Source organism: Accipiter gentilis, chromosome 7 (assembly GCF_929443795.1).
Source record: "Accipiter gentilis chromosome 7, bAccGen1.1, whole genome shotgun sequence".
Lineage (NCBI taxonomy): Eukaryota > Metazoa > Chordata > Aves > Accipitriformes > Accipitridae > Astur > Astur gentilis.
The window spans coordinates 15098004-15121273 of record NC_064886.1 but is presented as its reverse complement, the minus strand read 5'-3'; the positions used below and the strand labels follow the sequence as shown (position 1 = coordinate 15121273).

General features: G+C 53.5%; 1 protein-coding gene across 1 annotated transcript in view; it reads left to right on the top strand.

Annotated features, from left to right (window-relative positions):
* Positions 1–23270, top strand: part of MYO18B (myosin XVIIIB) — a 76382-nt gene that overhangs the window by 46730 nt on the left and 6382 nt on the right. Inside the window, exons 34-41 of the mRNA XM_049805307.1 lie at positions 3280–3393; positions 3801–3917; positions 4668–4751; positions 5865–6002; positions 6836–7021; positions 18230–18363; positions 19486–19527; positions 20268–20429. Coding sequence (XP_049661264.1) covers positions 3280–3393; positions 3801–3917; positions 4668–4751; positions 5865–6002; positions 6836–7021; positions 18230–18363; positions 19486–19527; positions 20268–20429 — 977 coding nt within the window. The remainder of the gene's footprint in view (positions 1–3279; positions 3394–3800; positions 3918–4667; positions 4752–5864; positions 6003–6835; positions 7022–18229; positions 18364–19485; positions 19528–20267; positions 20430–23270) is intronic.

Sequence of the window (23270 nt, the reverse complement as noted above, 5' to 3'; positions counted from 1 at the left end):
GGGTCTGCGGGGTGCCCTGCCACGGGACAGGGGTGGCATGGGGCTGTCCATCCGCAGGCTGGCCCTGCACATGCATCCTGCCATGTCGAACACCGGGGCTGAGCTAACGATGCTGGTCCTCCGAAACTGCTCAGTAATTAATCTGTACTGTACGTTTCCCCTGGAAACAAACTAATAGGGAGGCATGAGCGATTCCAACAACATACATATATAATTGAGATAATAGTTCTGCATAAATAACATCTGTGAGCAGCAGCTGTTCCCACCTGTGCCGAGGGAGAAGGGGAAGGTGAGCTCGGCCTGACGTGGCCGATGGAGCACCTGTGCTCCTGCTCATGCCCATGTCCGTGCCCATTCCCATACTCATGTCCCTGCCCGTGCCTGTGCCACTGACCTGGACAGCCAGGGCCGGGACGGCCATAGCCAGGGGCAGGCAGCAGGAATGGCCATCTTTTGGCATTCGTGCATCCTCTCTTACACGTTATTGAGCTAATGCTGTAACGCTACGCTTAACAATTAATCCCTCAGTATTTCCCAAATCCTGCTTGGGGGCTGGAAATGATGCACAGCCCCTGCCTTGCTCTTTCCCAACCCCCAGTGCTCTTAATGGGGCTGGGAGCTACGCTCAGCACTGGAGCTCACTGCAGTGGGCTGATGCCGGGATGCTTACACTGCCTGGGGAGTGTGGCCGTCCCGGTGGCATCCAGCCCGATCTTGCCAGGGGAATAATGCCTTGTTCCCTGAGCAACCCACTCCCCGCAGCGAGGCAGGCTCGTGCAGGAGGTTGCTTTCTCTTGCCTGTGGCTGCGGTGCCATACGGTCTGTCCCCTGCTCCTTCCCGGCTCCTGCAGTGGGTGGCCTCTGCCCACCTTGGAGGAGAGCAGAAAGCCTTAATATTGGGAATATTGAGTTTTTGCTGCGCCATCAACACCGAGATTCTGCGTGCATTAAAAATGCCTCATGATTATTCCGTCCTTTAAATTTAAACGATTTCTAATGGCATTCATGACGACTTTCGCAAAAGCCAATACATCCTACCACCAGCCCACAAACCACCACAAGAATAAAAACTTTGCTAAAATGCTACATTTCTGTTAATCAAAATCCATATGGCTAGAAGTATAGCATTGTTTCTTAATAAGGCTGAAGCATCCATTTTATGCAGGTATTTAACAGATGGTGTAGCACAGGAAACTAATGTTGTTCAGAAGTTCATACATTATGCATTTTTTTTTGGGGGGGGGGGAGAATTTCAATTTATTCTTCCCAAGTGGGAAAATTCCATCACATGAAGTGAAATGGAGGCTGGTATTTAATGAGAGGTCCTGGAGATGTGTTTCTCTCTGATTAAACTATCTGGACTTTTGGTGTAATTGTGGCAGGGGAAAGGCAGTCCCAGTGGCTGGTTGTGGACAGGGTCACTTATGGAGAAGCCCAAAGCTGGGCAGGTGGAAAAGCCCTTGGCCATAAAACCAGCAGTGAGTCCGATTGGCATCTTTAACACCTCCCAGCAGCTATCGCTCGGGTCATTTCGGTAACGGCTGCCTGAGCTTTATGCAAAACACAAAGGCTATTTTTCACCTGGTGGAAGAAAGGGGAACACAACGCGTGTTGCTGTGAGCGTGGCTCTGCAGATGTATGAATAGGCCAACTAGACAATCCATCAACACGGGCTGAGTTTGGACACGGGCACATCATTTTAAATAATGGTTTCACAGGATTCAAACTGCTAACTGTCTCTGTGCCAGAGCTTTATATTTCCCACAGTGAGCAGCTTCTGGTGGGCACTGTAGCTGGAGATGCAAAGATATCTGAGGTTGTTTCTTTCCATCTGTTCCTTGGTTCAGGCAGGGGTGACGGAAGGGCGCAGAGATGGAAACAGTGGTCCTGTGAGCAGAGATTTTCTCACCGAAGGAGTTAAAAATAGTGAGAAGGAGATGCAATTTAGGCAGGAAGGTGGAGGCTGAAGATTACAACCCCCCGATGTTTCCATGTGCACCAGAAAGGCCACTGCTCTGGCCCTGGGATGGAGAGGGAAAAGGTTTCCGTTGCTGCCGGCTGCAGTGGCAGCGTTTGGTCACCCTCCATGCGTGGCCAGCCCCTGGGGGCCGGTGTGCTGCGTCCCCCCCAAGCGCGGGGCTCTCCCTTACGGCGGGTGGGCGGCAAGGAAGGCGGGCAGCTGGGCAGGGCTGGGCAGCGGCCGTTCAGAGATCATACTGTGCCAGGTATATAAAAAGAATCATTGACTTTAAGGGAGAAACGCCTTCCATTTCCTCTGCAGATTAGGCACTGAGGAAGCAAATTACCTGCTCAACTTTTCCAAGTAGGTCTCAATCACACCAAACGGTTGAGGGAAATGAGCTGAGGATTGCTCCAGTTATAGTACTTCATAATCCCCCCCCCCCCCCCCCGCCACCTTTTTTGAGGGAGAGAGTTAAAAAAAGACAAGTAAACCTTGAGAAAATAGCCTAAAATGCTCAAACTCTCTCGTGGTGTGCAGTGGCTTCTGTTGCCCCTGGAAGCTCTGCATCCTCTGCAGGGGAACAGGGACCGGGCACGGGAACTGAGCAGCAAGCAGAGGGGTTTTGTTTTGGTTTTCGTAAGGAAAAGAAAGAAACCCAAGTGAGCAAGGGAAGGAACTGGATGTTCAGGTACAGCCTACGTAAACTCCTCCGTCCTGGCAGTGTGAGTTTTTGGGATGACGCTGCATCTTCCAGATGTTTGCAGCCCATTTAAGATCATTGTAGTCTTAATGGCTGAGCTATAAAAACCAAGAGCAAATTAGCATTTATAAATGTGATATTTCATGTATATTTGCAAATGCAATTTATGCCACATGAAAAGCCCATTTGCAAACTCTGAATCATGAATTGCTCTAATCAGAAATTACATGTAATTCACATAATTTTGCAAATTAATGATGCCGGCTCTACCTCACCACGGCAGTGCCAAGGCAGGGGGGGGATGTGCAGTTCGAGGCGCTTGCTTCGGCACTCAACAGGACAGTCAGTGGTGTTAGGATCCACAGTTAGGTGTGCCGGGAGCTGGCAAGGACGCCCTGCTGCACCAGCTGGGAAGGGAAAAGTTTTCACTGTAAACCAGGAGCAGACGGGCTGAAGAGCAGCACAGATTTTAAAAGGTCGAGTTTCCATGTGCATTAGCAGGGGAAAATACTCTGGGGGTGAAGTGTAAATAGACGTGGCTGTGTGGCAAGGGGAACAGCATAATCAGCACGTGGTTTCTGCTCCTTTAATGATGATCTCCCCCAATTTTTCCCAGTTGGAAGAGAGCGAAGCAAAGTGCGCAGAGGCCCAGAAGTCCCAGCAGACAGCGGCCCTGGAGCTGGAGACCTTACATACAGAGCTGGAGACCCTCAGCAGAAACAAGACCCTGGTGCGTTCGTGGAGAGGCAGCGGGACAGGGGAGGTGGGAGGGCAGCAGTGCAGTCCTACCTCCTTGTGTTTGAGAGCAATAATCAGCTTTTTTACTAAATCAGCACTAATCAGCGTATTTACTAAATCACCGAACATATTTACTAAGTCACTGAATGTATTTACTAAATCACCCAGCCTCTTTGGGAACAACAGCCCCCAGGTGGTTTAATGGATGGATGAAATTACTAGAAGGGCACAGCACGCTGTAGTCCCCCTCTGCAGATACGCGGGAGCTCTCTTTGCCTCTCCCGGTGGAAGCACGGGGTTGGAGGCTGGCGGCAGCGCATTCCCAATTGTCCGGACGGTGCTGTGCCGTGGGTCCCCCAAGGGATGTGCGAGCCAGCGGCCCTGTGGATCCTCCCGCAGGTGGACGAGCAGCTGTACCAGCTGCAGCACGAGAGAGCCGACCTCCTGAAACGCATCGATGAGGACCAGGAAGACCTGAACGAGCTCATGGAAAAGCACAAGGCTCTAATTGCCCAGGTAGGAGCCGGGGCAGTGGAGGCTGGACAGCATCTCCCTCCCTGGGACGGTGCTTGGGAAAACCTGCAGCCCGTCTGAGAGCAAGCGGGAGTCCCCATCGGTGCACAGCAGGGCAGGGACCCCAGGAAGCAGATGCTGTGATGAGAGGAAAGGATAGCTCACAGCTCCAGCTCCTCTCACCCGTAGTTTTGAGTCGTCTTTCAAGAGATATCTCGGCTTTTATTTCAATAGTTGGGAAATCCTATAGCATCCTCGTCTGGATCCTTTTCTATTCTTTCCTTCGCTGTTTTCTCATGCAGAGCTTAAAAAGTGCTGACAGACAGCCCTGGGGCTTTCTGCGCAATATCCAGACTAAGGCAGGCTCTCCCAAAGGATTGTACTTGGAGCTGAGGGACCCCAAGGCTCCCAGTGGAGCAGGGGTAGGCTGGCGAGACTGACAATTCACAGTCTGGTGCCCCTTGCAGTCGTGTTACAAAGCTGGGAGTCTGTATCTGAAAGGACCCTGAGGACAGAAATGACCTTGACAATATGGTTTCTTTCCTGATCTACAAATATTTGTTTCAAAAATGAAGAAAGTTGCATTGAGTCAGGAGAATTAAGCTCCTTCAGTCCAGTGCGGGAGTGACTCGCTGTTTTGGTGGCAGGAGGTGCAGGCATGAGCCAGCCTTCGGCACCATGCTCTTCACAGCGTGTGCCTGCTGCTCTGAGGCCTGGGGTCTGTTCCCACTGCTGCGCTTAATCTTTCCGCAGTCGGCAACGGATATTGCTCAGATCCGGGACCTGCAGACACAGGTGGAAGATGTGAAGAAAGAAAAGCAGAGCCTTCAGGAGAAGGTAATTCCTCCCCAGCCCATAGCACCCAGAGCTGAGAAGCGAGAGCCATCCAGGTATCCTCTGATGTCTGTGCCTGGTGCATCACCGGTGTCACTCATGGATGCCATGTTCTTGTCTGAAATTAGTCCAAGTATACACCGGTGGTACCAAGCCATTTCTCCTTTGTAAAACGGTCAGGTTCCTCCCCTCTTCCTGACGCGCTGTGCGTGCCTGAGAGCAGCATGGTGCAGAAGCCACTGCCTGCCTGCTGCATGCCCACAGCCCTGACCCTACGGGCAGGATGGGGCCAGGAAAGGCTGCGGGGCTCTGCCGGCAATGGTCTTGGGCTGGACAAAGCTTTCCCTGGCAAGGGTCTCGGGATGGAGAGCCTCACTTCTCTCTCCTCCCTTCCTGAGCTGCTGGTGCTGTGGCCAGCATGGGGCTGACCCTGGGGTGGGTGCTGGTGGGTGCTCCGCTGCCTCACCTCTGCGGCTGCACCGGCCCTCCTGGAGTGCATGGATTTAATTTTCAACACATGAGTAATCCCATTAATTTAAGTGCTTTACTGGAGCATAGCTAAGCTGCCCAGGAATCAGAAGCAGGACTTGCTCCCTCTGAGGTGGAGCAGGTGGTGATTTAGAGATAGGCCAGATAAAAGAAGACAAATTCCCGTAGTTCTAGGTCAAACACAAAACCTGAACCAAACTTGTGCCGGGATCACTAAAAGGGCAGTTTACTTTGGAGATCTCAGTGTAACGGCTGAAGAAACAGCTCAGTCCAGGCAGCTTTCCACACAGGGGGAAATTGTGAATTTTCACACCTGCTGTCCTCAAGGAGTCTGCGAGAAAAGAAAAGCAAAAGAGACCCAGACATGTATCATCTTGCCAGCATGTTTTTCATTCAAACATACATGTTCGTGCCATGCATTTACTGTGTGGTATTAACAGCAGGGAATCCTTCAGGAAACCAAAGGCAATGCTTTTCCATAGTGGCCTGTCACCTCAGGGGCCATGAGAAGTCCTTGGTGCATGTCACACCAAGGCGAGGGACAGGTGGGGGATCTGCAAAGGGACTGGGAGGTGTTTGCATGGGTCAGGGGCCAGGGAAGTGCTAACGCAGCCCATCCTCTCCCAGCTGCACGCAGCACAGGCAAGAGTGGCGCACCTGGAGCAGTGCCCAGCCGAGCGCTCCATCGTCAGTCGGCAGGAAGCCCGCATCCGTGACCTGGAGAGCCAGCTGGACTTCCAGGCTGTGCAGATGAAGCGCTTTGAGGTACCACCTTTTCCCCGCTCGCAGAGGGGATGCGGAGTCCCGGGGAGATGCAGCTTGCTTGGAAAAGGCTGGCGCAGTGATGCCACCGCCTTGGCTTTGGGGGAAGAAGCACCCGGGAAGGGGTGGGGAGGGACAGGGTGGGTCTTTGGCCAGCTCTCCTGTGCTTGTGGGCAGTCCATATAGTTCACGCCACTGCCATTATCTATACCTGCTTCACTGTGGTGGTTGTTGAAAGCCAACAGTGCTATAAACACCTGGAGGAATATATAGTCCTTGTGTCTGGACACAGAGCACGGTGTGTGCTGACTGCTTAGCCCATCTATCACAGCACCTTTCTGACAGGCATCCCTCTGCTCTGGCATCGTCCAGAAGCCAGGATGTCAGGCTCGATGGCAATATTTCACTGTTGCCGTTAATCAGCACATCTACTGGCACCCCACGGTATGTTTTTACTGTCGCTTTCCCCCGAGTCGTGCTGCCCAAACGAACCCAGCCTGGGGGCAAAGGAGAATGCTCTTGTGCCCCCAAAGCAGCAGCCGGCTCTGTGGGAGCCCTGGGGGATGTGATGTAGTCCTGGGGGATGGTGCTATGTGTTGTGGTGGGTGCAGAGGTGGGCGCAGGGATGGGCTGGGGACACCGGGGTCTGCACCCACTGCAGGCAGCTGCCGCCACTTGCAAGGCTTCAGGGTGATGCTTGATAATTAGAATAATAGTGACTGGCTCTGTGGTGTGAGTCGTGGAGGGAGTGCTGTCCACATCACTTGATGCTCCTGGAGAGCTTCGTAACTCCTCACCTCCATCTCCCTTGCTTCACCTCACACCCTCCTCCTCAGGTGCTGGTACTGCGCTTGCGAGACAGCATCATAAAGATGGGTGAGGAGCTGGAGAAGGCGGCCGAGTCAGAGGCGCGGGAGAAGGAGAGCACCAGGTACTACCAGAGGAGGATGGAGGAGATGAAGGCTGACATGGATGAGCTGGTGCAGAGGGAGCTGGAGTCCAGCCGTCGGCGTGTGGAGCTGGTAAGGGGGTGCTGCCCCCGCAGCTTGCATGGCCCCAGGGCCACGGGGAGGGGAGGGTTGCTGCTGCTGCTGCTGCTGCTGCTGCAGGTTACCCCTCTGTAACCTGCCAATTGGCATGAGGGTCCCAGAAAAGTAATTTTCTGTGTGGTGCTTTGTGTGCTCTGTGTTTGGAGATGGAGCTGGCCAATTTGCTTGTTAGCTGGCCCCCACGCAGGTAAGCCGTGTTTCCTGGGCTGCTCCCCCACAGCTGCCCTGGGTCTTGTTAATGTTGGGGTGTTGGTCTCGGCTTTGGCGAGCGGAGCTGGGGAGCGCTCGGAGCTGGGGAGCGCTCGGAGGGGTAGCGAATTACTTTTGCATCCCTCTGCAGCCCCAAACCATTGACCTGAAGCTGTTATCGAGGCACCTCGCGTTTCATTCCTCCGTGGCTGGGCTGGCAGCCTGGGCAGTCCCTCTTTTGTCCAGGGAAGTTTGTTCCAGGAAGGAGATCGCTTTGCCTGCTCGGCTCTAAGAAATGCTGAGAAGTTGCTCAGGTCATTCCTGCACCACCTTGTGCTGGTTTTCCTCGTGTCGGACAGAACCGCAGCGGTGCTGCGTGTTCCCCCGGTGCAGGGGAAATGCCCTGTCCTCCTGCCAGCCCGCCATGTGCCGAAAGCCGGTCGCATGGCTCGGTGTGCTGGGGCTCAGCCCAAGCGCCAGCTCCTTGCGGTGCTCCTGGCTTTGCCAAATAACCCCCGTGCGGCGCGGCGTCATCAGACAGTGCCAACAAGCAGCTAACCTGCTCTGCGTGTTCAAAGCCCCAACCAAATTTGGAGTACAGCGAAAACAGATTCACCTTCATTTTACAGTCTTTTACGAGCATCTCTTTTCATGTTGTTTTTTTCCAGTAAACAAAAGGAAAGCCTTGCTTCCAAGCAATAATTGAAAGATATTGCATTTCTGCTGGCAGCGGAGCCACATTAGAAGCAGTTATTTTATCAATAATCTTTTATTTAACAATCAAGGAGATTTCAGCATTTATTTTGCCCTGAGGCTGCCAGCCTTTCTGAAGGGAATGGTGCTTTAGTGTGAATTATTCCACAACCCCTGCCTGCACCGTGCACAGGCTTTGTCCTTGCTCTGCCAGCCTGAATCCTACGTGCTCACACATGGCTCTGGCTGCTGGGACATCCTCCCCCAGGGCACGAAACGAGTCTCCCCTCTAGGCTGGAGTTGTGCAGCCATCGATGCTCTTCAGAGTCATGAGATTTTAAAATGAGAGGCTCTGCTGGGTGCGCCCTGTGTGCCCACAGCCCCGGGCATGCTGGGCAGCATCCCGGGCAGCAGGGCTGCCTGCTGCGCTTGCAGCAACCCACCGCGGGGCCAGATCCTGCTGCTTTCCCTGTGGGCGCCAAGCGAGACACGGCTTCAGTTGCTATGATAACTGTGTGTTTATTGCAGCTTTGTTAGAAACGCGATGTTTTGGAACACAGATGCGCTGTCTGTTAGGATACGGGTGGGTTCTTTTAACCGTATTTTTGTATTTATGCATATATTTTTAGAAGCTTTTTGAATGTTTCATATGGGGACGTGAATGATGTGTATAGCAAGATACTTGGCCTTCGTATCACGCTTCTGTTCTCACAAATGAAATCTGCAAAAAGACTGAAAGGGATTTTAGAGGCACATCCCTGGAATATGTCACAAAAACCCATAAACAGACAAACTCACAAGCCAATACTGAGGGGTCTGGGTTTATCCGGACACCCAGACATTTGGGGTTATCTGGCATCTGCTGCAGCCGGGGCAGGAGGAAGGAGCCAGGCAAGGCCCGCAGTGTGTAAGCCCCTCCAGACACATCACATCAGCCCTGGGTTTCTCCCCACCACCATGAGGCGACTGGTCGGGGTGATGGTTCCGCGGGAACCAGGGCTCCATGAGCCCACTGTGGCATGGCCACGTTGGGAGCCAGGGGCTGCTGTGGCATTCCCTGGGAGCAGAGGCATTCCCCCAGATTATGTGTACTCTTAACAGCACTTAAATAAAACATCGCGGGAGAGCTGTGATCGCAGAGCCCAGCCGTGCTTGTCAAGAGGCTGGTGGAGAGCATCAATAGTTAATAGAAAGCCACTTACGGCTCTGCTCCTGTTAAATCCCCCATCAATTATAAATACTGCATGAATTATTCACTTAACATTACTTAAGTCATGGTCTGCACCTAACAAATTTTTTTTATATTTATTTAAATAAACAGTTGTGAGGTTGTGGACTTGCCACGCACTGTCAGGGTTTAAGTGATGCATTGAAGGGACAAATTCGTTGTACAGATTGGGTTAGAAATCCCATCTTGATTCCTAAGGGTCCTAAGAGCTGGTGCCTGTATATAAGGTATTTTATTCTCACAGCTCATATTTATCAGTGGCGGAGGCACTTGAAAATCCTGTCCCACCGTCCCCGCACCTTCAGCCAGGCTCAGGACAGCTATTTTCATCCCTCCCTCATTTTTGACCCAGCTTTGGGCAGTTGGGAGGCAGACTCATGCCATTCACGGGCAGCAGGGAAAATCCAGAAAGAAGCACGGATGGGAGCTGGAGAGCTGGCTGTCAGGCAGATGGCTCTGCCTTATGAATTTTGTAAGAAGAATGGGGTTTGAACACTTTCCAAGCCTGGTGCCATCGCAGCAAGGGAGGCATGTTTTCTAACGCCGGGGGTAGTACTTGGCCCTGGTTGTCTCTGTCTTTGCTCTGGTTGCATGTACTGGATTTCCTCCATGGAACTGTAGCTCCTCTTCCAATAAAATCTGGATCCCAGCCTGCAACAGCTCCTCGTTTCTCAGCTGCTATGCTGACACCTTGAGCTTGACAGGCTAGACCCAGCCGCCTGGTCTCCTTGGGCCACAGCAGAAACTGAGTCATAGCGAGAAGCGAGAGATAAATTTCCAACTCAGTCCTGGAGAGCTTAAAACAAGCTCTGGTCTCTTCACTCATCGTGTATGCAGGCGCGTTCATGCTTGTCCCGATATGAGAGTCCCCTGGTGCAGCTGCCTGCTGCGGTGCAGGGAAGGATGGAGCAGGGGCTGGGAGCAGGCGCGGGGCAGGGCTGTGTGGGGCAACGAGCTGCCGTCACTGTGGCTGGGACCAGCCACTGGCTGGGATTTCCCTCCTGAGGCTGCTGTTAGGGCAGGATGGTGCTGGGTGCTGGGCACGGCTCCTGGCTTCTGTGCTCTGGAGATGATGCTGGAGATGGGTAGATGGTGCATCGTGAGCATCAGGGAGGCAAGGGCGTGTTTGCAAGAGGCTTCATCTCAGCTGCTTTGGGTGTCCACAGCCATCACTAAAAGCCCTGGGCAGGGGCAGGGGTGCTGCATGAGGACCCTGTCCCATGCCTTGCCTTTATGGGGCTGTTTTCACAGAGCTTCTGGCAGAGCGTCTCCCTCCTTACCTGTGGGTTTGCCGCAGCAGAGGCAGAAGATGCGAGCTACTAACAAGCCAGGATGGACTAATTTGCATTTTAGACAGTAATTCTTTCAGTAGGTGCCAAGTAATAACTAAAAAGCTTAAAAAGGCTCATGTTTCTGTAAGGGGGTACCTACGGCTGTGCTGCCGGTGGCTGAACTGCCTGTACAGCTTGGATTTCACGGGAGAAATCAAGTGGCTGCCGGAGGCTGGGATGAGAGCTCTGTAGTGGGAGCTCAGCTGCAGGCAGGAGCCCCGGGGTCCCCCCTGCCCCGGGGAGCTGGGTGCCTCCCACCCGTGTGGGCTGCGCCGGGGCACCTTCCTGGGGTGCCCAGGGAAAAGCAGGGGCTGATCCTGCTGGGATGAAGCCCCAGCTGGCAGAGACGGGTGCCAGGGAGCCAGCCAGACTCGCTGCGTCTCCTCCAGCTGCCCTGTACAGACAGACAACTCCGCTAAACCCCCCGCGAGCCCCCGCCGCTGGGGCACACCGCCGGGGGAGCTTGCAGGCGCTATCCTAAAATCAGGTTTCTATAATGAAGCTGTGAAATTCATCAGCATAATAATTAACTTTTTTTACTGAAAACCGAAGTACAGGTGTGAAGATATTCTTCGCAAATTTTTTTTTTTAAAAAAGGTGAGAGTCACAGTGTAAACAACCTTTTTTTCTGGTTCTTATGAAGGCAGATCTCCCTTGTAATGCAGCAGCCCTGTTATTGCCACGCAATCCAGCATGCTGTAGCACATTATAGCCTGATCTCTGTTTTTTGTTTCATTGGTTTTTTGTGCCTTTTTTTTTTTTTTTTTCATTTGCAAGCTTTAAAGATTTTTTGGCTCTTTCAGTGAACTTGAGAAGTGAAGTGGGAGCTGTTTATGCCTCCAGCCGGGAATACCACACTCCCACCCAGGCAAACCTACAGCTCCCAGCAGGGTCCCAGCCAAACCCTCTGATGTCTCCGCAGCCCTTGGCCCCAGCACCGCCTGCTCCCGGTCTTTCCAAACTGCTCTTTTCTTTAAAAGCTAATGACTTTGACGAAGTGTAATGACAATTATCATCAAAGGGAGCCAGTCCTTAGAGGTGAGGTTGGGTGATGCAGGAGCTGCGGGTGAAAACTCGACCGTGTACACACTAATTAGGCCTGTTGTACAGCAGGCATGTGATTTCTTGTTTGCCATTAAAGAAGTAAATTCTTCAGGAAATCATCAGTGCTTGTGGCTGCTCACACCAATTATCGGTAACACCGGTGTTTGCGAGTGCAGAAAGAACCGCTTGCTCCGTCTCACTCCAGACTTCAACCATGGAAATTTTGTCACTCCAAACTTTCTGAAAACCTGCGAGTTAATTACTTAATTAAAAATAATAATGATTGATGAATACTGCAGGTGTACGCTAAATTATTCAAATAGAAGCAATCCAAATTGGACTAATTAGATTACACTTCACTTCGAGTGGATGGGAGCTTGCAAAGGTTATGTTGTGACAGCAGAACCACAAACAAAAATAAAAGACAGTGACGAGGACGTGGTGCTGGATGCTCTGCGGTGCCTGCCTTGGCATCCTTTAGAGTCCCATAAATTATTTCACTACTGTTTTTGCTCAGCTCTTTTTAACTTATCTTCAAATGCTTCTGAGACAAAATTAGGTGAAAAAGAAACTCTTAAGAAAAAGAGGTTTTAGAAATCCTTTTCCAGAGAAGCAATGAAAATGAAGCCAGGATGTGGAGACATGGGGGGGATGAAGGGGCAGGAGGTAGGGAGCTGCCAGCAGAGATGTCCCCTCTGCCCCTGTTTCCAGGTGGGTTCTGGCCAGGGGCTGAATCACCTCCAGCTGCCTGCTGGTGCCCCTCGCACGGCAGGCTGCCCAGGGCTGGAGCATCTTTTTCTGGCCGTTGGAAAAGGCTGCTCGCGAACCACAGGAGGAAGCCCCAGCGATGCTCGGGGAGACGGTGGGCAGTGGGGTCTTGCCTGCCGGCTGCGCAGGGACAGAGTGGGGCAGCCCCCCCCCCCAGGAGTGGGGAGCCCCCAGAGAGCTGCCAGCCCACGTCTCCTCCTGTCTTTGCTGGCTGTCCTTGCCTGGTGCAGAGCCCACGCTTGTCTTGACCTCTTCCTTCGCGGTGCTGGCTGCCTGCTGGGTGACAGCCTTGCTGCCATGCCGTGCTGGCAGTGGGGTGCCGGGGGGCTGTGTCCTCACCACCCCTCCCTCGGCTTTCTCTTGTCTGGGTACCCACGAAGTTGCAGCGATATTTCCCCTTCGCAGCAAATCTCTTCATTTCCAACCTGTCCTTGCAGTGAGAGTGGGTGGTGCTGTGAGAGGGGAGGGTGGTCTGGGGGCTGCAGGGGCTTTGGGCAAGACGGGTGCTGAGGGGCCGTATGAAATGCAGGGAAAAGCGGCTGGCAGGCCAGACCCGCTGCTGAGCACTCGGCTGTGATACTTGCAGTAGGAATTGATTTTTTTTTTTGCAGTTTAACTCATGTTGTCAGGGTCTTTCCAGCATGGATGTGCAGCAGCATCCTCCTGTGAGCTCCCCCGGGCGAGGGCAGGAGTCCGGACTGTGAGCACCAGCATCTCAGCATGGATTTGCTTTATGCTGACTGTTGCCAAGAGAGCTCCTGTCCCCCTTGTCTTGAGAGAGCCTTTAATTCAGGCTCCCTGTCAGCAGAAATTAACCTCAGCCTTCTAAAATAAATGCTTTTGACCTGCCAGCGGACCGGTGCCTTCGGGTTTTGGGAGCACTGTGCTCTGGGGCAATCTGTCTGCCTATACGCTGTGAATGGGAGAATCTAATTCGGAAATGTATGCAAAACCAGGCAGAGCGTATATTTTATTTATTGATTATAAAATATACATCAGCTGGAGGTTCTGAGCTGGTCAGGCTGGTTTCTGCTGTGTGTGACTGACTGGTTTGGTGGAAGGAGCCTGATCTGCCGGTGCCAATGGGGACTGGAGTTTAATGGCAGAAGTGCTCTCGGCCCCAGTTTGGGAAGCTTTCCCTGGGCTCACAGCTGGTGCCAGGTCCCTATCTCTCCCCAGGCTCCCCATGCCATGGCCGGGTGCATGGGCAGGTTTCTTGCTGGCCAGGAGGATGGACAGGGTAGGACTGCTTCAAACTGCTGCAAGGCAGGAGAGAAATTAGTGGAGCTTTTCAATGAAAAATCAACATACATGTGAAGCAAAGGACCGTTAGTTCCATCTCTGGTTTGTGGCAGTATCTGTAGCCCTTTCAGGAGCACCGGGGCTTCTTTCAAGTCTGGTATTTACTGCTTTGCAAGGGAGAAGGCAATGATCCTTGCTTCTCTGTGGGAGAAGTGTGCTTCCAAGGGCTGATGGGGACCCCTTTAGCAGGGCAGTCCTGCACCCAGACCCTTCCTGGCCAGCAGCTCTGGTGCTGGCCCCTGGCCTGGTGTCTGTGGGGTTCCCACTCTGAGCAAGCAGCACCCCCATCTGCGGGACACCTTTTGGGGAGGCACTGGGCTCCCACGGGGCAGCCCCAGCACTGCTCCTGGTGTGCCATGCGCTGGCAAGAGAAGCCCGGCTAAGGTGTACGTGTGTGGTTGGGGATGAAATCCCCCTGTGGATCAGTTTGACATGCAATGCATATTAGATCCCTGTGGAGGGTAAAAAGTAGCAGAAGAAATCTCATAAACAGTTGGAAAACTGGTGCCTTACTCCCCAGCATTGTGCAGTGTGAGGGCAGCTGCTCCAGCCTTCACCCCCTCCCCGATTAGGTAGAAAGGACTGACTCCTCTGGCAGTTGTTGCCTTATAAGCCCCATTCGTCAGTGTGGCTCCTCTGATTGCAGCTCCCCCAGCAATCCGGGTTCCCCAGCAGCAGCAGCACCAGCCGGAGCGTAGGGGCTCTGATAAGGGGCCATTAACAATGAATAACGCAGGCAAAATGACATGCAAGTCACCTTTCATCCCCCCAGGTCCAGCCGCAGTGTGCCGTATCGCTCTGGTCCCCAGCAGCCTCTTGTTCGGCATCGTATGTGGTCTCAAGTGTGGTGAAGGGCAGCGGCCGGCTGGCTCCAGCCGTGGCCACCAAGTCCCAATGTGCAGGGAAGCCGGGAAGGGGGAGAGCAGGTCCCTTTGTCCACGGGCGAGGTGGAGCTCTGCCGAGACTGGAGGTGCTGGTGGGGTGCAGTGAGGCCATCACCTGGTGCCTCTGCAGCCAGGTTTTTTCCTCGGCTCCTGGCTGGTGCCCAGGGTGGGGGAGGACGGGCTCATCCCCGGGGTCCAGAGGGACGGGGAGAGGGCACGGCTGTGGGTGCACCACCGCTCTCTCCGCTCTGTGTGGTGTTTCTCTCCCAGGCAGTGCCCCTGCTTCGGCAGAGCCACATGAGCAGGCGGGTCATGACTTTTCTCAATAAATACATTCTCCCCCTTTTTTCCCCCCTTTTCTGCTCAGAGAGAACAAAAAGCCAGCAACACTCGGCAGTTCATCCTCAGTGAGGATATAAAGCTCAGAGCAGTTACTGTATTAAAAGGGAAATGCTTCTTGCATTTACATTTAGATTGAAACAACGTGTGTCAAAGGTGTCTGATAGCTCCCTGGGATAGCAGTGGCCTGATGCTGGGACCATTCTTGTCAGTTTGCATTATGAAGATAGTTTTTTTGCATTTGAAATTTAATTATATTGACAGAATTATTCCCTTCCTTGAGATGATTGCATGGTACAGAGTAAAACATAAAGTGCCTCCGTGCACAAGATCCGGGATCGAGCGCTGGGACAGGTGGGACGTGGGGTTCACAGCTTCCTCCCCACCACAGCACTGTCATTGTGAGCACAGGGCTGATCGATGTAGCTGCTCTGTGGCTCTGTAAGCACAAGCCTTTCTATTTTGCACTGATTTGAGCCCAAAATGCTGAGCAGCACATTTACTCGGAGCATTTTCCCTTGCTCTGCCCCTGGCCTGGCCACAGCTCTGCTGGCCTCCTCCTCCTCCTTCTCTTCCTCACTGGCTGCAGCATCCTTGGGAGCTGCAGATGGGCTGAGCCCAAGCTGAAAGACAGGGCACAGAAATCGAGCAGTACTGTTTCTCTTCCCCACATCTTGCTGCAGATTTATATCGCCAGAATTCACTTTACAGCAATGCTTGAGCCCCGAGAGCTAAAATTCACTTTCTGCATAGGCTCGTGCAAGTCATTTGGCAGAGAGTGAGCATGGAGCAGCCACAGATTATTCTCTGAATGTGACTGCCGCTTTCCTCTGCATTCAGTCAGCCTAGGTACCTTGGGGCGATGGCGGTGGTGATAGTACCTCTGCTGGAAGGGGCCTGTTTTAACATCTGCTTGAGCAGTGTCAACTCTCATTAAGAAACAGGTATTTTCAGGCTTATGTTCAAATTGCCTCTTGGGTGGCTTGTGGGCAGGGGACCCCAAGGTCACCCACAGCGTGTAAAGCCCATGGCCGTGCAGTCCGCAAAATCACCCCGGTGCCCTGCGCAGCCCCCTCCAGAGGCTCCTGCCTGCCACACAGAGTGGGTGCCGCAGACCATGGGTGCCCAGGGACTGGGGCATCCCTGTGGGGGAGCCGGGCTGGAGACCCAGCTCAGCAGCATTAGCCCCATGGTGGTCCCGTTGCTTTCAGCCCACCCGCAGCTGTCCTGCAGAAGGCAGTGGGGTCCGGGGGGACCCCACCAGCTGGGGGGAACCCACCAGGCACTGGGACACGCTGTTTGCTGCTCTCACAGCTGCACCCAGGAGATTTCATTTGTCAGTGGCCAGAGGAAGGGGGGCCAGGGTGGCAGGAGGGGTGCACGCCACTGTGTGCCTGGCTGCCTCTCTGCCAGTCACTGTCAGGTTAATAATAGCAGAACAGAGGAAAGGAATTAAATGCAGCCACTGAACTATATTTAATTTGCGCCGTATCCTGGAGCCGAGAAACTGGTTCAGTAGAGACTCTTATCAGGCTGTTTGAAGGGTTGAGCTCTTTATCTAGCAGTTGTTTTACTGCCTGGTCTTGCAGTTGTATATAGCTGAATACAGGCACGTAGCCAGCCAAAGCTTGGGGTTTGCTCCCCTTGGGCTTTTCTCCTCTCGGAGGTCAGCGTTTCACTGTGTGCCCCTTCCTGAGCCCCTGGCCGCTTTGTGGGGCTGGCCCCGGCGTGGGGAGCATCTCTGTTGCCTGGGCAGTAGGCCATCCCCACGCGACTCGGAGCACTCCACAACAAAACAGGTCCTTTCCACCCTCTGCATTTGCCCCAGCTGGGAGGAAGGCAAAGGGCTCAGAAGCGCTGAGTTTCAGAAAGCTTCTTGGCAGCATTCAGGTTTTCACCAATACCAGCGCATTTCCAGAAGCAACTGTGATGCTGTGCAGCCTGAACTGGGATATTTCTTTGCATGTTTTTATGAACTGAAATGCTCTTCCCCCCGGGCCCGCGCACCCGGTGATCCCAGGGCTTTCATTATTTACTCTGACAGTCTGCCGGCTCCTGCGCTGCGGCCTGTCGCAGCCCGCGCTGCAAATCATCTCTCACCTTGTCACCACCGAGATGGCAATTTTACAGCTGGCAGCCTCAATCACGGTGAATTTGCAGCTCACGCTCACTCTCCTCCTCTCTCTGCCGTGTGACGGTTTAGAAAACAGCACAATGATTTCCTTCCTAGCTGAAAGGACTTGGAATCCGATGAGCATGGATGGTGGTGCTCAACCGCAGCGGGTGGGCAGTGTTGGGTTGGCATCCTCGGCACACCGCGAGGCCGCCTGTCCGTGGGTGATGCTGGGTCCATGGAGCCATCGGGTTGTGCCGCTCATCCAGCTTTTTGTCCCTGTAGTTGAAATTATGAATCGAGTTTCTGGTTTTTCTTATCAGCTCCAGCGGTTCTGAAAAGGGCTTTGCTTCCAAGCAGGCGCATGGTAGGTGTGAGTGGAGGAGCAGCCCCAAAAGGCCCAGGAGCATCCCCATGGTCTGTGCCCTGCTCTGTCCCTGGCAGGGACTTGGTGCGCTCACACCAGGTGCTTTTACATGTTCCACAGAGGGCGGGGGGGGGGGGGTGTTAATGTTTAATATCACATTTACTCATCTGGTATATTGGCGTAACATTTTGATTTAGCAGAGCGATACAGCAGTCTACTGAAATCGCGGCACGGGCACAATACAGCAACTGCGACATACGCCCGAGTCACTACATAGTCGCGATGCCCGTCCCCGGTCTCCATACCCTCACCGCCATGGTGCTGGGCATCCCCAGCTGTCAGGAAGGGAGGTGTGGGTTGAAGCCAGCTCAAGCCCATTTCTCTCTTCAAAGTTTGTTTTATTACTTGTCCAGGTTTTATTCTCTATGTTGGGCTAAGCCACATATATGCTTCCCCCACGCTGGTCCGGCTGGCTCAGGAAGATATTACTCTCTACTAATTATCTCTGGGAAGGATGTTTGTACAACCTGATGATGCCCCGGTGCAGCCATGTGCCTAAAACCAAGGTCACCCTCCCCTCCCCAGAGCTAAGTTGTTTCCGCTTGGGAATCGCTGGTGGCTCCTTACATTCTGCCCTGTACTCAGGATTTTTGGCTCATCTGCTCTGAGACTTTTTCCACTGTGGGAGGTATCGGTCGGTCCCAGAGGGGTTCAGCTTCATTTCCTTCTTTTCCTGTGTAAGATGAAGTTAGCATTTTACAATCCATTGCATGTGCAGCAGGGTGCAGCAGCAGGTAGCAAGCCCTGGCAGGGCACAGGGAGCACTGGGGTGGGGGGAGCTTTAGCAGACGCCTCGCTCGCCTGCTCCACAGTTCGGGGTGCCGTGTCAGGGTGCAGGCACTGACCCTGTGCCATCCACGCAGGAGCAGCAGCTGGCGGAGCTGGCGGCGGTGCGGCAGGTCTTGCAGGCTGACCTGGGGACCTCCATCCGGCGCATCGCCGATCTGCAGGTGGCCCTGGAGGAGCTGCGGTCCAGCGATGAGAGCGATGCTGAGAGGTAAGGCGAGGAGCGCCGGGGGCTGCGGGGGGCTGTGGGGGCTGCAGGGGGGCAGTCTCAGGTGCTTTGTAGTGGGGAAAGATGCTGCACTGTGCAAGGACGATGCCAGGGTGGCTGTAGCTGCACGTCTGCATCCTCACATGTTTTCACTGCAGCAGCACATGTTTGTGGACAAGGAACTTCATGTTAATGGAAGGTTTCATGAAAAAGTGTCACCCTTAAAATAGTACTGTGTGGTCTAGCTTAAAGTAAGCAAAAAGGGTGAAAATAGCCCCATTCACAGAGCAAGCTGCCGTCCCTCGCAGCATGGTGTGCTGCTGTGCGTCAGCAGGTGCCCCAGTGCTGGGTTTATTGATTGAAAATCCTGCACTTTGATCAGCCATGGGGGCTGGAGGAACCAGTAACGCTGTGTGGATTGGGTAGAGGATTTTACTAGAAAAAAATGGGAAAAAAATTCCAGTGAATTTTTCAGGTGTTATTTCTACAGCCCTCCAATTTTCCCCTCTGCTACACTGCTAAAGGGGCATTGTGACAAATGGAGACAAAATAGATAAATGCATTTAAAAAAAAAAAAAGCAGAGATGTGCTTGTCACCATGTGGTGAGAAGAGATTTTCTTTAAGTAGTGATTAAACCAGGGCAGGGTGAGATAGAAACCATAAGCTCAGAAATTCGCTCCTTCGTAAAACAAAAGTGATTTCCAATACAATTGACGCCTTAGTGGGAGGTGAGAAGTGCTTCCCTGCAGGGACGTCCACAGCTGCTCTGTGCAGGAAAAGTGGTGTATTTTGCTCCCTGCCCTTTGCCAGCGCAGGCATCCCAGAGGTGTTCTGTGAGTGTAAATGCAACAGACGCTGCAGCAGCACCCACCTCTGTGATGGGGGTGTGTGTACTCCTGTCCCTTTTGCAGCCCAAGGCCTGACTGGTGCAGGGAGCAGGTGAGGAAGACTTTAGCCATGCGGCGTGCTGGGAACAGCCCCACTGCTGCCATGGCTGCACCTCTGCTCGGGCCATCGGAGGCGTTACGTTAGCTGGGAAGGTTTTTTCTTGCACGGTGGCTTTGAGGAGGCTGCAGGAGCCATCGGCAGCGCCGCAGCTGACTCTCTCTTTTTGTCCCTTGCAGCGTGCAGACGGCGCAGGAGTCACTCTGCTCCAGGAGAGAGACGTGAGTGAGCCCTGGGGAGCTGCCGGCCGACGGGCAGGACCCTGCGCCTGGTTGTGTGATGGGTTATCGACCAGCAGCTGCCCGCAGCCTGCCGAGGGCAGCGCGCAGATGGGCTTTCAGATGCACTGGCTTTGTGTGCCCCTGTGCCCATCGAGCCGCTCGCTTTCCCTTTGAGCTCTGGCTGTTAAATCAGTGGGATGCTCTCACTCCTCCAGGCTACACTTTGAGAATATGAAGCTGATCTGTGGCTTTGAAGGAGAAGTGAGATCCTAGAGGATTTCATCCACTGCAGCTGGTCTGCAGGTTCCCGGCAGGTGGCAGGGGTAGCTCTGGCCCCGGGGGAGCCCAGGGATGCGTAGGGCACAGTGGGGTACCTGGGATCACACTGGCTCTGTCACTGCAGTTCCAGTCCTGGGGCGCTGCAGGCAGCAGCCCTGGGCAGATGTTTTCCTGCCCACCGGCTACAGGGCACTTACAAAAGCATGAGGGAAATAGTTAATGGCAGCAGCAATGGCACAAGGACCAGGTTGCCTGGACAGGTTTGTTTTATCCAGTCTGTGCCGGTGCCATAAAACAGCCAGAGCAGAGCGCACCAGCTGGAGCTGCCGTTGCTGGAGCCGTACGGAGCCCCTGGTCTGTGCCCAGCCTCACCCTCACACGTGCTCCAGGACACCTTCCCAGTGCCGCCGGCCCTCCTGCCTGCGCTCGCGGAGCTAACGGGGTCTCTCCTCTCCCTACAGGGACGCCTGCTCCAGCATCGGCTCCACGCTCAGTCTGGAGCCCGCAGAGAGCATCAAGTCCTGGCCGGGTTCATCCGTGGGCTGGTCCTCCCTGGCGGGTGCCAGCGTGGCCGGGAGCCTCTCAGCGCAGTCCGTCGGCAGCCGCAGCACCCAGGGCTCGAGGTAAGGGGGCCCCAGCCTGTCCCGGGCATGGCTGCCTCTGGCAGTGACAGACGTGCGGCTGCTCCCCTGGCACGGGGAGCTGCCACAGCTTTCCTCAAGGAAAACCGCTGGTGCTTGGTACCAGCTCCAGCATCTTGCAGATACACAGAGGGTAGAAAAATATCTTGCAGGAGCAAGCCATCACAAAGGTATTTAAAACCCGCCTGTATTTTTATTTAAAAAAAAAAAAAAAAAAAAAAGGTGCAAGAAGCAGAAGTAGGCTGCAGGCAGTGCTGGTTTCCTAGCATTCAGGTGCAGAAAAGTGGCAGCGGGCACCCTGCCCCGTCAGGGTGGCAAGGACAGCAGGCAGAGCTGTCAGCCCCAGCAGCGGCTCTCCCATCACAAGGGTCTGCATGGGCAGACACTGCAGCCCGGAGGCGGGTGCTGCCTGCTCTTCTGGCCGCTGCCTGCTGGCTGCCAGGGGCTGTGCCTGCTCGTGGCCCCTCAAATGGGGGAACACAACGTGGAGGTTGGACCCCATAACTCCCTCAGCAGAGCTGAGCATCCCAAACTGCTGCATATCCTCACAGGCTTCCACGTGCTCTCTTTGGCTTTTACTTTCCCGTGGGAAAAATAAAGTCACTCCTTACGGGTGACCGATCCCACGGCACACAGCGAGGAGCACCACAGTGGCACCGCTGCAATGCCTGCAGCTGCATGGGGACAGGGAAACCCCTGCGGTTCATCAGGGGGTGCTGCAGAAGCTGGCCTGGGGACAGTGGGCGCTTCAGCTCTGCTCCTTTCAGGACGTGCAGAAAGGAGTTCGGGGGGATTCATGGTATTTAAGGTCAAAACATCAAATCAAGGAAAGTAGTCGTTGCCACGCCAGGATCAGTGAAACGCTAGATGAAAGTCGCTACATCAAAAACATGCTTCAAGCAGTATAATATCCCTTGATGTATTCTCTAGAGATAATTTAAAGAGGCGATGCAGCCTATTTGCGGATTTGTATGCCATATGCTCGCCTTTTGCTGCTGAGGAAACAGTATGCATTTATACTGTTCTAATATAAAATATGTTAATTTTTGACGGTAATGCTAATGGGCTGTGAGGGAGTTGGAGAGTGGCCCAAGCACTCGCATGGCCAAACTGCCTCAGCTCGACTCCCGTGGAGCTGCCCTAAGGTGCTGAGCAGCAGGGCTGCCTGGGGCTTGGAGGGTGCCCAGGCGCCCAGCCGGAGTTGGAGCCACCTCACCGGGAGATCCTCCATCCCAGAGACAAACCCTCTGTTTTCCAGCCATCCCTGGCACCGCAGGGTCACAGACAAACCAGTTCTTTGTGTTTCATGTGTGAAACAATTGCATGGGTTGAGTTTTGTAAATCAGGGTCTGGTGGCTGCATCTCAGAAGGGAGGTTGTGGGGACAGGGAAGGGCGTCGGGTCTCCTCCGAGGCTTTGGAGAGCAGAGATGGAGCAGAGGTGGGAGCTTTGGGTGCTGGGGCCGGGAGCAGCACAGGGCCAAAGTGGCTCCAGAGAGCATCATCCCCACATAGGGAAGGTGGTTTCTCTATTTTGCATGCAGAGATCTGCAGAACGATAGCTTTGTAACAAACAAAAGCATGCTTTTTTGCATAACACATGATCTGTAACGTGATTGCCATGGGTCGCTGGTGGCAGGCAGCAGTGCACACAGGTGGAAGGACTGACCAGCTGAATTCAGGGTGGGCAGGGCTGGCAGTAGCCTTGCCTGCAGTCCTGGTGGGACCCCTGCCTGCAGCTTCTGACTCGGGGCCTCCCCACCGCACTACCGCACTGCTTTCCCAGGGATCGTGTATCGGGACATGCATCGCTATTTTCCCAGCTTTTCCCCCCATTCCTTCCAGAACCAGGGTGGGGGCCGGGCTGATGCTCAGCACAGCTTGCTGTGGCACCCACCGGCTCCCTGTTCATATGCAGGTCCATAGAGAGATGCTCTGAGCCGATAGAGTTTGATAGGGTTTGCAGACTGCCATTTCATTGCAGACATTAGTATTAAGCTCCCTGCTCAGATTCTGGTGATATCTGTCCCCACTGCATTCACCTGCTTTGTACAGTAAAATAACTATTGCCAGAATTAATTTTCTGAAGAGCAAGTCCCCTGCCAGCAGACACCTCGGGTATGTCGGAGAAGTTTGAAGTGGTCCATTGCTGATACAAGGCAGAGTTTAAGAGCAGCTGGGGCAAGGCTGGGACCTGCAGGGATGTGATGGATGGGAGCCTGGCTGAGCTCGCTGGGACCCCGCATCCCACCCCAGCACCCATCAGTAAAGTAATTCCTAAGTACTGCTTAGGAGTCTTTGGCCCACATGACCCAACTCGGATGATAAATGAATGGTAGCAAATCAGGAGTTATGGCTAATATCCTATTTCTGAGCTGAAATACACTGGATTTATAATAAAAGGGCAGGTATGTAGGCTGGACTGACCATGGCCATTGTGAGAGGCAATTTGTACCTAGACCTGGAAATAGTGTGACAGTCTGCCTCCGTCTTGGGGGTCATGAAGAGGCAAATTGCAAATCTTGGTGTCATAGCTGTGTTTGGCTTCAGCTAATCTAAGATGGAAATATTAGAGAGGAGGCTATATGAAATGCAAACAAACAGACGATGAGACTCGTAAGGTAATAAAAATGAGATCAGCGAAATGAGCTCTTCCTTATTAAGATTCCTTTGTCTTACACAAGCACCCAGTAATGAAAAATGAATCTTCCTAGCATTCGCTTCTCAGCACTACATATGGGATATTTGCTGAACAAACAGCTGCCAAAAGCCAGAGGAAAGCATAGAAGGCTGTTACCATCAGTAGTGTACAGGAATGAGAGATT